This window comes from Patella vulgata, chromosome 4, assembly GCF_932274485.2.
Source record: "Patella vulgata chromosome 4, xgPatVulg1.2, whole genome shotgun sequence".
Classification (NCBI taxonomy): Eukaryota; Metazoa; Mollusca; class Gastropoda; family Patellidae; genus Patella; species Patella vulgata.
This window is the reverse complement of record NC_065882.2, coordinates 9,685,445-9,700,430: the sequence shown is the minus strand read 5'-3', so window position 1 is coordinate 9,700,430 and position 14,986 is coordinate 9,685,445. Positions and strand designations below refer to the sequence as shown.

General features: G+C 38.5%; 1 protein-coding gene across 1 annotated transcript in view; it reads left to right on the top strand.

Moving 5' to 3' along the window:
• The window catches only part of LOC126819085 (protein O-linked-mannose beta-1,2-N-acetylglucosaminyltransferase 1), a 54,373-nt gene extending 42,180 nt beyond the window's left edge, over nt 1–12,193 (top strand). Inside the window, exons 13-22 of the mRNA XM_050546925.2 lie at nt 212–337; nt 1,115–1,173; nt 1,801–1,873; nt 2,378–2,506; nt 3,582–3,772; nt 4,453–4,561; nt 5,712–5,783; nt 6,631–6,672; nt 7,069–7,136; nt 8,852–12,193. Coding sequence (XP_050402882.1) covers nt 212–337; nt 1,115–1,173; nt 1,801–1,873; nt 2,378–2,506; nt 3,582–3,772; nt 4,453–4,561; nt 5,712–5,783; nt 6,631–6,672; nt 7,069–7,136; nt 8,852–8,924 — 942 coding nt within the window. The 3' untranslated portion in view covers nt 8,925–12,193. The remainder of the gene's footprint in view (nt 1–211; nt 338–1,114; nt 1,174–1,800; nt 1,874–2,377; nt 2,507–3,581; nt 3,773–4,452; nt 4,562–5,711; nt 5,784–6,630; nt 6,673–7,068; nt 7,137–8,851) is intronic.
• Nucleotides 12,194–14,986: the final 2,793 nt, after the last annotated feature.

Genomic DNA, 14,986 nt, shown 5'->3' with positions numbered 1-14,986 from the left:
TGGGTTTTCTCCGGGTCCCCCTGTTTCCTCCCACTGCTAAAGACCCCTACGCGCAAGTGAATTATTGAAATAAAATTGAACCATGTCCATGTGTTAGTCCCGAAATGACATGGTTGGTGTCGAGTAGACGTTAAACCCCATTTTTCTCTCTCTCTCTCTCTCTCTCTCTCTCTCTCTCTCACAGTACTAAAATATGATGTTCTTCTTGCAGGAACCACTAGAAGTAACCAAACTATTGGGATTACGTGGAATTCAACATACTCCACTTGGTATTAAAAATGCCAGAATATCACAACATTATAAAGCTAGTCTAACAGCTACATTTAATTATTATCCTGTAAGTCAATTAATAATATTATAATGTCCGACTGCACGATGTAGGCCCAATCGTTTTAAAGCTATGTATGATATTAAAGATCTGGGATCCCACGGTGGGTATTGCCCTGATTTACTTACCTGGAGTCCTGGAGCCGAGTTCACAAAGCATTCACAGTGAAAGTTTCCGACTGGCCCACGAATCCATTCACTTGATTTGATGTTTGTTTATTTTTTGCAATGTCTATAATATTCTGTCTTGTCCGCAGGTTTATCTTGTAGATTTTGTTTTGTGTGTAGTGCAGTCATCCTGCACTTACTATTATGTTAAGAATTTGCTCAACTTTCAATCACTGTTTATGAGAACTGTCTTTGATCCAGAAACACAAAACTTTGATCATAGTTTCTTATTGGTGTATTTGATACATTAAAACAACAAAAGTTTTATAAAGGGCTATATTTTAGTTAAAATATGGCGAACAATTTTGAGTAAATTCTTACCTTACGTCTGAGAATGTTTTGTGAAACCAGAGGTAGGTGTTGGTTCAGAATGTTCATCTGTATTTTATAGTCTGGTTTCCCCTTGCCTTTGCTGCAGGATGGATGCAAGGGAAAAGTTTCTAGTCGTTCGGATGGGACAAAAAACCTAGGTCCGTCTGTGCACTTAAGAGAACATTTGGCAGTTGGAATTTGATCTGTGGACAAAATTCTAGTCCTTTGCAAACGTAACCATGGAAATAAAATTGACCATATATGATATTTTCATCAATAATTTATTCTCTTCTATTCTTTTGTACAGAAATCTGACTTTGCAATAGTTATTGAGGAAGATTTGGACGTTTCTCCCGATTTTTTGAAGTAAGTAGATTTATGATATCTTTATAAAATCTTACATCAGCGAAGCATGAAATTATCTGCACACCATCTATTGGTTCTCTTTTCAAAAGGAAGGTTGAATAGTTAGTGTGTGCGCGTTATATCAGAAGGTCTGTCATTGGGTAAAGTGGTGTGGTTTCGATTCCTCGGTTGTATGTGACAAGGAATACTGTTGCCTGTCCAACCTCGTGGGTTTTTCCCGGGATCTTCCGGTTTGTGTCCTCCCACTGCTAAAGACCCCTATGCTCAAGCGAATTATTGAAATAAAATGAAGTCATATGTTAGTCGTGAAATGACCTGGTTTGTGTCGTTAAACCCCATTTCTCTCTCTCTTCATACCTGATGCAGTCTACTCACACTTCCCCTGTGTATGAGTGCTTACTTACTGTCTATAGTAACTCAGAGTTAACATTGTCTTCTGGGTTTTTATTTGCTAGTTTATGTGTGATTTTGGTTCTCCTGTAATATATTTTTAGATAAACAATATGGGATGTTATAATTGCATCCCATCTGTAAACAATTGCTTCCAACTATGTATCTTTAACTCTGATATGATAGTTACTCTGAGATGATATTTTTTAATTTTTTTATAATTTATTTATTTTTCAGTTATTTTAGTCAAACAAAGCATTTATTAGAAGAAGATTCCAGTTTATATTGTATATCAGCTTGGAATGATCAGGTAACTATGTAAATGAAATTTAACGTCAAACTTTTTTGCCACCAATCCGGCTTAAGAAGACATGCATATATATGGCTTGCAGTGTGCTATGAGCGAAGGGGGGGGGGGGAATGGTTGAATGGTTAGTGTGTGCACATTGTATCATAAGGTCTGTCATTGAGTCAGGTGGCATGGTTTCAATTCCCTGGTTGTGTGTGACAAGGACTAATGTCGTCTGTCCAACCTCGTGGGTTTTATCTGGGTCCTCTGGTTTCCTCCCACTGCTAAAGACTCCTACGTGCACCCAAATTATTGAAATAAAATTGAACCATATGTTAGTCCGAAATGACCTAGTTTGTGTCCAGTGGAGGTTAAACCCCATCTCTCTCTCTCTCTCTCTCTCTCTCTCTCTGGTAGTAGCTACTTCAAACCAATGATAACCAAAATTTGTTATTTCAGGGGTATGATCATTTGATTGAGAGATTAAAATCTTAATTAATCTTTAATTCCATATGTTTATTTCAGGGCTACGAACATTCTTGTAAAAATGAGAGTTTATTGTATAGAGTAGAAACTATGCCTGGACTTGGTTGGTTACTTAGAAAAAAATTATATAAAGAAGAATTAGAACCACATTGGCCGACACCAGATAAGGTAGGTATTTCAAATTACATTAAGATATTCTGAATTATGGCAAACCAACTGCATAACGTGTGCACATTGGAGTGGATCAGTTCGGAAATAATTTCAAAGTATGATGTTGTCATCAGTTTAGTTCAGCCACATACCGAAGGGGTATCTTGAATGGACAAATAAAGACATTTTTATATGCCCACATTTTCATGTCGACATATATTGTCCGTCCACAATTTGTTTGTGGACACTCTATACAGGTCACAATTTTTTTATCCGATTTTGACAAAACTTGAAATCTAGGTTTATCTTTCAAAGATCTTTGTTCCTTTCGATATTGGCATGTATCGGATTGTACCTTCATGGATTATGGCCCCTGATTGTACGAAAAATCGTGTTTTTAACTTGTTTACACTCTAGAGATCAGAATTTTGATCCGATTTTGATAAAATTTGAAATATATGCTTATAACCTAACAATTTTGGTTCCTTTCGATATTTTCATATATTGGATCGTAACTTCCTGGATTATGGTCCCGGATTAAACAAAAAATTGCATTTTTAGCGCATGGTCAAACTGGAAGTCACAATTTTTATCTGATTTTAAAAAACCTTAGGACCTTAGGATCATTAGGACCTAAGACGCGTTAACGTCGCAGGTTCTAATGTAAACTCTCAGGGCATGTCTATTGGACAATAACTCGTACCCTCTAAATGCGAAACAGGAAGTGTTTATCGACATTGTAACATGCTATTTTAGCATTTTAAAATAAATTACTAAAACAGAGGGGTGTTATTGTCCAATCGACAGTGTCTAATTGACCAATCGAAATGCAAGATTCACCCTTAAGCATGTTACAATCCCTGTTAGAGAATCATGTTTCACAAAATTGTACTTACTAATGGATTCAAAATCACTCAAATGAAATTCATTGTCTTTAAACATACATTATGCAAGAGCTGAATTATTATAGCAAGAATGGCCAACTCTTTATAAAACTCTTCACTAATGTATCTTTAATGTAACTCACACAAAACATCTGAAATGGAACTATATAAATTATAAGATTAAAATGATTATTAATTGTTTTTTTTAGCAATGGGATTGGGATATGTGGATGAGAAATAACGCTGTACGTAAAGATAGAGAATGTATAATACCAGATGTTTCTCGCACCTATCATTTTGGGGCTAAAGGTCTTAATATGAATCCCTATTTTCAAGAAGTTTATTTTAAAAAACATTCCTTAGTCACAAAACCTAATGTAAAATTAAAAGATTTAGAGAGGTAAGTAACTAAAATCTATTTATACTAAGTTCCCACTATCACGATTCGCGTTACTATTGAAATCGTGGAGTAATCGTGGTGATCCTTTCAGATCTTATCATATATTGAGGTCTGTCGTAGCAATTGCATTTATCGTATCCTCACTTACTAGATCGTGGTCTCCATAGGGACAATCCTATCGTAAAGCATTGTACGACAGTGGCAACCTGGCATTAGATGTAAAAGAAAAAAATCCAAAGGAAAAAAAAAAAACAACAGTAATATTGGACGATTGGTTTATAAAAACAGGCTCGATATTGTCCCATATAGCTCTGTTTAGTTTTGTTATGTTTCCAATCGCTAAATGCCACTAAATGATTACCTATAGATGTACATGATATGAAAAATCATCAGTTTTTGACTGATTTACTCTGATTAGCAAAATATTTATGAAAAAAAATAAATGTGACTATATTTAGTAGTATAAATATTTTTTTAAAATATGAACCAGAACGCGGGTTATATAACAACTCTTCCAGATCCTAGTGTAGTAAAGACAAGTAAAACGAAATTTTGAATTATAAAAAACGAAACGAAATAGGATATGTGTTCTAATCAGATTATATTTTAGGTTGAAACAGAAGGAATATGAATCTGTTATAGTAGTACCAAGTGTTAATAGTTTGTATTATATATTTTAGGATGAAACAGAAGGAATATGAATCTGTTATAGTAGAATTAATAAAATCTGGTGAAGTTTTATCAGATAAATCTAATCCTTGTGATGATAATTTTATACCAGACACAAAGGTAAGTTCTTTCTTCAATTGGGGAATAGTCCTTCGGATGATACGAAAAACTGAGGTCCCATGTATATATTGGAATGCACGTAAAAGATCCCCTGGCAGTTGGAATTCGATATAAGAGTAGGTGAAAGTGCCGCTGCCCGGGCAAAATTTCCCTCATAGCACACTGTATGGCGTATGCCCGTCTTCATTAGCCCAGGATATGAGCAGAACAGTAGGACGTTAAACCCCATTTCATTTGGGGAGTTGTCTGTCATTGAGTCTCTCTCTCTGTTGCTTCATTTATATTTTATGGAGCATTAAATCAGAAAGGACACACACATTTCTCTTTGACACACCTTAATCAGCCTTAGGTGGGGGGGGGGGGATGGTCTGTCATTTAGTCAAGTAGCATGGTTTCAATTCTAGGTTTGTACGTGACAAGGAGAAGGGTAGCCTGTTCAACCTTGTGGGTTTTCTACGGGTCCTCTGGTTTCATCCCACTGCTGAAGAACCCTTAGGCTCAAATGAATTATTGAAATAGAATTAAACCATATGTTAGTCCCGAAATGACCTAGTTTGTGTCGAGTGGACTTTAAACCCCATTTCTCTCACTCTTTCATCAGCCTTAATTAGTTTCACTATTTCATAATGTTGGGCCTAGAGTATCTATGACCACCGGAGACCATGATGACCAAAAGCTAATTCTCATTTGGTGGGCCATCATACACCACTTAAGCTTTCCAGTAGAATAGCTGTAGTCAGCTGGTAACCTTAGTGACCAGTACCAAAAGGGTCAGTATAATATGCCTATGAAATGAAATGGGGTTTAATGTCCTACTTTTCTGCTCAGACTGGGCTAATGAAGACGGACATAGCCTGCTATATATAGTCGATTTGAATACATTTTGTGATGGATGATTTAACGTCAAAATGGAAAATCGAGACTTTGTTGGTTTTTTTATCGTACCAACTTTAGTAGTAATGATGATCGAGACTAAGCCTGAAATTCAATCACTGATATCTTGGTTCAGAGTGGAGCAATTTGACTAAAATTTTCAGCATATTCTCTTTACGTTATCTATTTTTTAACTTTTATAGCGAAAACTGTCCACTCTGTATCTAATCTCTCATAATGCTCCTTTAAGTTTTGTGTGTTTTATTTGTTATTACAGGATAAAACCTATATATTGTATATAAAGATGAATTCCCCGGTTGATTATGCAACATGGAAAGTTTTAGCTAAGGTAAGGCGCATGATCACTTATGTTACTAGATATCGGGCTACAAAAATCGCATACAACATCATATTATCAACTAGATTGTTACATATGATACATTTCATGGGTTTTTATGAACCAGGATCGCTAGCCTGTAGGTGTAGAGGGGGGTTGGATGGCTGAATGGTTAGCACGTGCGAGCTGCATCATGAGGCCTGTCATTGAGTCAACTGGCGTGGTTTCGAATCCCCGGTTGTAAGTGACAAGGAGTAGGGTAGCTTATCCAACCACATGGGTTTTCTCTGGGTCCTCAGGTTTCCTCCCACTGCTAAATAAAAAATTAAACCATATGTTAGTCCCGAAATGACCTAGTTTGTGTCAAGTGGACGTTAAACCCTATTTCTCTCTCTCTCTGTAGGTCACGTGATCGATCTTGTTTAAAAATTCGTAAAAAAAATCATTTAAAATCACCAAAAATCATCTATAATTTGTACTCATGTCCAGTTTCAAGCTGACAGTTTAATTTTGAAAACGAGTGTCCAATTTACAAGCGCTTATTTGCTTGATCACTGTTAAAAAATAAACAACTCAATTGATTATTGATGTATGATGACTAATTTTTTAACAGTGATCAGGAAATTAAATACTTGTAAATTGGACACTCATTTATCAAAATTAATCAGTCAACTTTAAACTAGACACTAGTACAAATTAGATGATTTGGGATGATTTTTACGAATTTTAAAACAAAGATTTGATATTAAACGAACGTGAAAGAAATTGATGCTAGATACACAAGATTAAATGATACCTGGGTTACAGTCTTACTGCTCTACTCTAATTGTTATTCAAATATTTGGTCATTTAATTTCAGTGTTTTCATATCTGGGATTTAGATGTTAGAGGTTTTCACAAGGTTAGTAGTATACCATCTTTATATCATATTGTTTGGTGGCTGTCTGAGGTTGGTGGCCACCCCAGGGCTGTCCGAGGTTGGCGGCTTCAATGGGGCTGCCTGAGGTTGGTGGCTACACCAAGGCTGTCCGAGGTTGGCAAATACACCAGGGCTGTCCAAGGTTGGCTTCTACACTAGAGCTATTCGAGGTTGGCAGCTACACCAGGGCTGTTCGAGGTTGGCGGTTACACCAGGACTGTCTGAGGTTAGCAGCTACGTTGGGGCTGTCCTAGGTTGGCGTCAGTTGGAGCAGACCAGTAGGACGTTAAACCCCATTTCATTTTTCATTTCTTCTAGTTAACCTGATGTCACTCACCACGTAATTGTTTATTTTATTTTTATATTGTTTATTTACAGAGTATGTGGAGAATGTTTTTAAAACAAAATCATTTATTAATAGTAGGAGTACCTGCGTCTCCATACGCGTAAGTATTTTGCCTGTCTAACCTCGTGGGTTTCCTCACTTTCCTCCCAACAGGATTTTCCGGCGTGGTTCCTCCATGTCAGTGGTGCAAGACAGAGGGCCTGGCAAGGAACAGCGTATAGTCTTCGGATGGGACAAAAAACCAAAGTCCTATGTACACATTAGCGTGCACCTAAAAGATCCCTTGGCAGTTGGAATTCAACGTAAGAGCAGGCAATATTTCGCTTATAGTAGACTGTATGGCGTATGCCCGTCTTCGTTAGCCCAGTCGGAGCAGAACAGTTGGACGTTAAATTCCATTTCATCTTCATTTCCTCCCACTGCAGATTATTGAAATAACAATACTCCCAATATGACTGGATTAGTGTGATATTCTTTTTATTCATTTACAAATATATAGGGGGTGGGGGATGGTCGAATGGTTAGCATGTGCGTGCTGTATCAGAAGGTCTGTCATTGAGTCAACTGGTGTGGTTTCGATCCCAGGTTGTACATGACAAGGAATAGGATCTCTTGTCCAACCTGGTGGGTTTTCTCTGGGTCCTCCGGTTTCCTCCCACCGCTAAAGACCCTTACGTGCAAGCGAATTATTGAAATAAAATTGAACCATGTTAGTTTGTGTCGAGTGGACGTTAAACCCCATTTCTCCCCCTACTCCCCCCCACTCCCTCCCTTTTATGCTTATGCGTGTTGAGTGGTCATTTTATGAGATTACTAGCAGGATACCCGGCTTCGCTCGGGGGTCATAACTCCGAAACCGGAAGTGGTAGACTAACGCCACCTGGTCTATGTTACTCCCTGGTCCGAGCTACCCCTATACCCAAAATTTCAGACTCGGGGCAGACCTAGTGTAGCTGCCAACCCCGAACAGACCGGCTTCGCTCGGGGGTCATAACTCTGGAAGTGGTAGACTAACGCCACCTGGCCTATGTTACTCCCCGGTCCGAGCTACCCCTATACCCCAAATTTCAGACTCGGGGCAGACCTAGTGTAGCCGCCGACCCCGAACAGACAGACTTCGCTCGGGGGTCATAACTCCGAAACAGGAAGTGGTAGACTAACGCCACCTGGCCTATGTTACTCCCCGGTCCGAGCTACCCCTATACCCCAAATTTCAGACTCGGGGCAGACCTAGTGTAGCTGGCAACCCCGAACAGACCGGCTTCGCTCGGGGGTCATAACTCCGAAACCGGAAGTGGTAGACTAACGCCACCTGGCCTGTCTTACTCCCCAGTCCGAGGTACCCCTATACCCCAAATTTCAGACTCCGGGTAGATGTAGCCGCCAACCCCGAACAGACAGACTTCGCTCGGGGGTCATATTTCCGAAACCGGAAGTGGTAGACTAACGCCACCTGGCCTATGTTACTCCCCGATCCGAGCTACCCCTATACCCCAAATTTCAGACTCGGGGCAGACCTAGTGTAGCCACCAACCCCGAACAGACCTGCTTCGCTCGGGGGTCATAACTCCGAAACCGGAAGTGGTAGACTAACGCCACCTGGCCTATGTTACTCCCCGGTCCAAGCTTCCCCTATACCCTAAATTTCAGATTCAGGGCAGACCTAGTGTAGCCGCCAACCCCGAACAGACAGACAGACAGACAGACAAACGACAGTCATAAATATATATATAGATGAAATGCTTTGCTGCTTGCTTTAACATTTTTGTGTGTTTTTGTTGGGTGGTTTATTAACAAATTGATTTTATATTTTAGAGAATACAAACCAGAACATGTAACACCTTTATTTCTAAATTCGACAGTAACGACACAGAAAACAAGAAGATAGCACTAGACGCATAATTTATTATTAAACAGTTGACATAAAATTACATCCATTTCATATATATATAATATACATTTTATTTTATTTATTACTTACTCATGATATACATGATACATATTTTTACATATTTAAAAATATTTATTTCCTAATCTGTCATGTATCAAACATTGTTGTTATATTTCATGTTCATTATCATTCAAAGTCCCTTTTTTCATAAATACTGATCATTATTTAAAGGTCACCGGAAACGCTTCATAAATATTTTAAATAATGCAAGCAATTATGGCAACATATCGTTTCTATAAGTATAGCAACAATCTCGAATGTCAATGTTACCTGCCACAGGTAAATTTCAACGTTTTCCGCCACTCTCCGTGAGTTGTCGTAATTTCCGTCAATAAACAATCAGTGACATCATTTTAGTCCATATGCTCATAGAAATATAGACTAAAATATGAGGGACTAAAATGACTACTCATGGAAATACCGGTAGGAGGAAATTACTAACATTGAAATTTACCTGTTGCAGTGACCTTTAAATTTCAGGCAATAATAATTCTTAATTTATATAGCGCAAAAATATTTTATGGCAATACAAATGCATCTTATTTTTCATGCTTTTATCTGGGTTAAAATTGACTCAAATTGATTATTTAAGATTTCAATAAGATACATCAACGATGTCAGGGGTGTGGCGAACTTGTCTAGTTGACATACAGTCATGACGTGGGTTGTGACTGCTGTGGGCGACTCAAATTGTTTATTTAACATTTAGATAACAGAGCTAAAACATCAGCGTCAGGCAGGGGTGTGGTGAAATGTATGGCATATACCCGTATTCATTAGCCCAGTTGGAGCAGAATAGTAGGATGTTAAACCCCATTTCGTTTTATTTCTAGTGTGCATTATGGTCACAGTTGATTGTCTGAACCTGGGACTGACCATCTGAGAAAGTAATCAGTTAATTTACATTTTTTGAAATTATCTTTTCAAATAATTTAAAGTTAAAACACAATTAATTTGTAGTTTGTTTCAATCAAAATTTTAAAATTGATGTATAACTAGAGACCTGGACATTTTTTCAGCAGATATGTAATTGTTTTCTTATATCTTTATTTTTAATCGCTCAAGATTATGTCTGTGAATTATTTTTACAATTTTTATTTTATCTGTGTTCATTCCATTAAATTTTGTGTTATCGGAGGGCCAGGTTTATAAGGGAACCCTGAAAGATAGTTACTTTAGTAACAAAGTCTTATAGACCCCTAGTGCTCTCTCTTCGTTACTGGGGCGTCCTAATCACAACCAATATGAAAAAAAGGCTTTTCCCCATCTGGGTTCTAAGGCTATTTTGGAATCCTTACGGTCTATTTTTCACCGTGATTCACTTAAGACTATGGGTCTCAAATAGTCTGTTCAGACGCTTAAGTTGAACTGGTTTAAAAACCCCAGGAATCGTTAAACCAGTTGAACTGCGTCTAAACCAGTTTAAAAACCCCAGCTTGCGACCTGCATTCGAGAAGGGTTTTTTATTTTTAACTGGTTCATCTTAGTCGTCTGAACAGGTTGTCTTAAAAACCTGTGGCTCCAGCCTGCTTTGAGCATGCGCAGTACGCAGTAAGTTACATTGCTGTGAAAATATCGGGGTCAGACAGTGCCAATGTTATCGAAAGCGTGCGAGAACCGAATAAAGAATAAGAAGCTACCCATGTGTAGTTAACTCTAACCTCTGACCGAAGAAGAGGTCAGAATAGTTCAACTGGTTTGGCTTATAGTATGTATAATATGAACTGGTTTAATAAAGGGCGTCTGAACGGGCTATAAGACCTTGTTACTAAAGTAACTACCTGAAGGAGGGAGTCCCCATACTACTTTATTTATATAAAAATGTAATAATAAAATTAGTTTTATTAATTTAAGTAAAACTTATTAAAGTGTGTCAATATGTAGTTTATTATTCATTTTGGTTCACGTTTTATTTGTCATGTATTATAAGTTCTATGTTGATGGGGGGATCACGTGGCTAAGTGGGTAAGACGCTGGCTCGCTAGCCTGGAGGTCGGGTGTTTGATCCCTGCATTGGCCAAGAAAGTTCATCTAGATTTTCCGGCGTGGTTTTCCCTAGTCGTTGAGATGGGGCGAAAAAAACGAGGTCACTTTGCCGTATTGGCGTGCACGTAAAAATTCCCTTGGCAGTTGGAATTCAATATAAGAGTAGGCCGTAGCGCCGCTGCACGGGCAAAATTTCCCTCATAGCACACTGTATGGTGTATGCCCGTCTTCATTAGCCCAGTTTAGGAGCAAAACAGTAGGACGTTAAACCCTATTTCATTTCATTTCTATGTTGATGTTTGCTCGTGACCCCGAAGGTCTAAATCTGGCCCTCCATGTTATATCAGGCTCAAGTTTTGTAATTTTTATCTCATTTTGGTCACCAAATTTACATTGTAATTAAAATTTATCTGTTTTGCTAGATGTGTTACGACAACTGTAATAATAGGCATTTTAAAAAATCAGCCAAACTGTTATTAGTTATTTGTTTAATATATAAAAAAATAAGATTTTAAGATAAATATAAATATTATGTATATAGATGAAAATATAAAAATGAGCGGGGGATTCAGGGGAGGATCCAGAGGGAGGGTTTGGACCCCCTGCTCAGCTACATAAAAAAAAATAATTGTAAAAACACTTTGAGACTAGTGTAAGGGTCGTGTGGTTTATCCTTTATCATCAGATGGTGGGATGGGATGGGCATTCAAAGCACGATATAATGATATAGACATATGTGATAGTACAATTAATGCTTGGCATCAATGAAATTGAATCACAATATGATCCTATTAATTCATTATAAAAATTGACATCAAACAGGAAGTTGGATTTCTCTCTTTAAAAAGCTCAATGGGTATGTATGCCTACTAATTTAGAGAGGATGATGGCATCATGCATTGTCAACTGTCAAATTTCCTTAACAGGAGCCTGGCAACCCCCCTCCTGCAAAAATTCTTGGATCCGCCCCTGGGATTTTTATATTTTCATTTATATCTACTTTCTCCCCTGCATAATTGTTTGATCCAGCAGGTACACAGATCTGTCGGCCTGTTCAGCCTCTGGTACTCTGTTAAAGGAGTGTTGCCGTTCCACCATTTTAACTATTATGTATATAGATCATTTCTAGCATGAAGATAAACAAATGATATTCCATTTATTTTATTGTCTCTAATGTTATCAACACATTTTAATCTCATTAAAATACACTTTATACATTTTGTTGATTTTGTTGTATATTGGCCTCGCCCATATATCCACCTGTCTTCCACAATTGGCCTCGCCCATATCCACCTGTCATCCACAATTGGCCTCGCCCATATCCACCTGTCATCCACAATTCTGACAAGGAGTAGATTCGCCTACCTAACAGTCTGGGCAAATTTCATCACACACTGCATATCCAAAGTCTAATTTTTGAATTCGAAACGTCAAGGGGTTTTTTTGGAATGCACAGTGTACCTCGGTTTTTGGTTCCATTCAAACAACTAAACTACTCTGGAAAATACCGGAGAACTTTCTCGACCAACACCAGGATCGAACCTGGAGATTAAGTCAACGATGTCATATGTATAGTGCGTACACAGAATAAAAATATTTTTACTCTGTGGTGCGTAGGTAACTAACGTACGAAAATTAATTGGTGGCAAGCTTTTTTTTCGCACGTATACAGTGAATGGCCATTTTGCTCAGTAATCCCAGCCAGAATTTGACTATTTTCTAAATTTGCGTTAAAGTTTAAAATATTTGTTTTAGAACTGAAATAAATTAACTATTAGTCAATCCCAACGCTAAAAACATCAACAGAATTGATTGTGTATATCTGAAATAGACACGACCGACGCACAAAATAGTGCCAAGATGGCAGCCTCTATGAACAACCATTCGCAGACGCTGTCATTGAAGACAACGTCAATTCTATGAGTTGTAGATGTTATTTTTGTGAAAAATCATTGGAAGAAGAGAGAACACGTTGGGACTGTACGAATTATATAGTCTTTATGGGTGCAAAGGACACAATGCTGAAGATAAACCTATTGTTTACAATGTAACGTGTCGTTGACCTCATGACCCATTGACGTCAATGTCATGACCTGTGATGTGTAGATCACGTGATATGGATATCATGGCTATTGACTGTGTCTGAGATACTTCTCCGCAGATGTTCAGAATGATGTATAGTGGTCAAGATAGATAAACTTGTGTTCAGTTGTCACATATCAATTGTTCCGTAATGACAGCCGATTTCATTATGTCTTCTTTATATAAATTCCTGACAAGGACAGCTGTCTAGTCGTTCGGATGGGACGAAAAACCGAGGTCCCGTGTACACATTGGCGTGTACGTAAAAGATCCCTTGTCAGTTGGAATTCGATATAAGAGTAGGCCGTAGTGCCGCTGCCCGGGCAAAATTTCCCTCATAGCACACTGTATGGCGTATATATGCCCGTCTTCATTAGTCCAGTTTAGGAGCAAAACAGTAGGACGTTAAACTCCATTTCATTTCATTTCATTTATATAAGTTATTTAGGCTATTATCTTTATATCATCAGCTGAATTTAGTATAACTTGTCTTGGGTTTTTGGATGTAAATCAGGAGCTGGGAAGCTCACGATCTGATGAAAACACAGATCCTATTTCGTTACGTTTTTTATAGTTCAAAATTTCGTTTTACTTGTCTTTACTACACTAGCATCTGGAAGAGTTGTTACGGCGACTTCTTGGCGTGGGTAAACCACGAGAAAGGTCAACGCTGATTGATTAATCGATGTCTGACGTCATAGGGTCAAAAGCCGCTTGAATGAACGATGCGACCTTCCACGATAACTAGCCAGATCTTCATGTAGTGTAGGCCATCGAAAGTATAAAAAAAACGAAACGATATTTATATCTGTATTTTAATAAGATTGGGAAGCTCAAGGCAAAACGAGGGCATATCGCAATGTAGGCAGGCGTGAATTAGGACGGTGGCAGTAAGGACTACAAAATAGCTAAATATATATGAAAAATGTTTGAATTTTGCAAAACATCGCAGGTCGTAGACGGCAAACAACCGTAGACACAGACTAGTCACAAACACCTAGAATGACTCAAACTAAATAAAGAGAAACACAGCTACGAACTTATCAGTAGACACCAGGGAATACTAAACTGAGATCACGTGGTTTTTCGCGTTTTCTTAGGGTGCCGTTCAAAATTTCACGGCACACTTCGGAGGTTCCGCGACACACTGGTTGAGAATCACTGCGTTAGACCCTTTTATACTATTGGAGAATACGGAGGCCATATAAAATAGATATAAATTTATGTTTTTTAAATATATATTTTGAATAAACTAAACAGGCTAAAAATATCATTCTTTAGTCAGTTGTTATCGTGCATGTTGTATTTTTCAAGTATACTAATATGAAATGAAATGGGGTTTAACGTCCCACTGCTCTGCTTCGACTGGGCCAATGGACGGGAGAGAGAGAGAGAGAGAGAGAGAGAGAAATGGGGTTTAACGTCCACTCGACACAAACTAGGTCATTTCGGGACTAAAATATGGTTTAATTTTATTTACATAATTCGCTTGCGCGTAGGGGTCTTTAGCAGTGGGAGGAAACCGGAGGACCCGGAGAAAACCCACGAGGTTGGACAGGCGACCCTACTCCTTGCCACGTACAACCGGGGATTCGAAACCACGCCAGTCGACTCAATGACAGACTTTATGATACAGCGCGCGCACGCTAACCATTCAGCCATCCAACCCCCCCCCCCCAATGGACGGGCATACCCCAATACAGTGTGCTATGATGGGGCAGCGGCACTATGGCCTACTCTTATTTTCATGGGAGCCACGGTGGGTAAGACGCTGGCTCGCTAGCCTGGAGGTCGGGTGTTCGATCCCTTCATTTCACTTACTAGTATTTCCATCCCCAACCGCCAAGGGTTCTTTTGCGTGCACGCCAATTTTTTCATGGGGTATTTGGTTTTCGTCCCACTCGAACGACTATACATAATGGGAAGTGTAG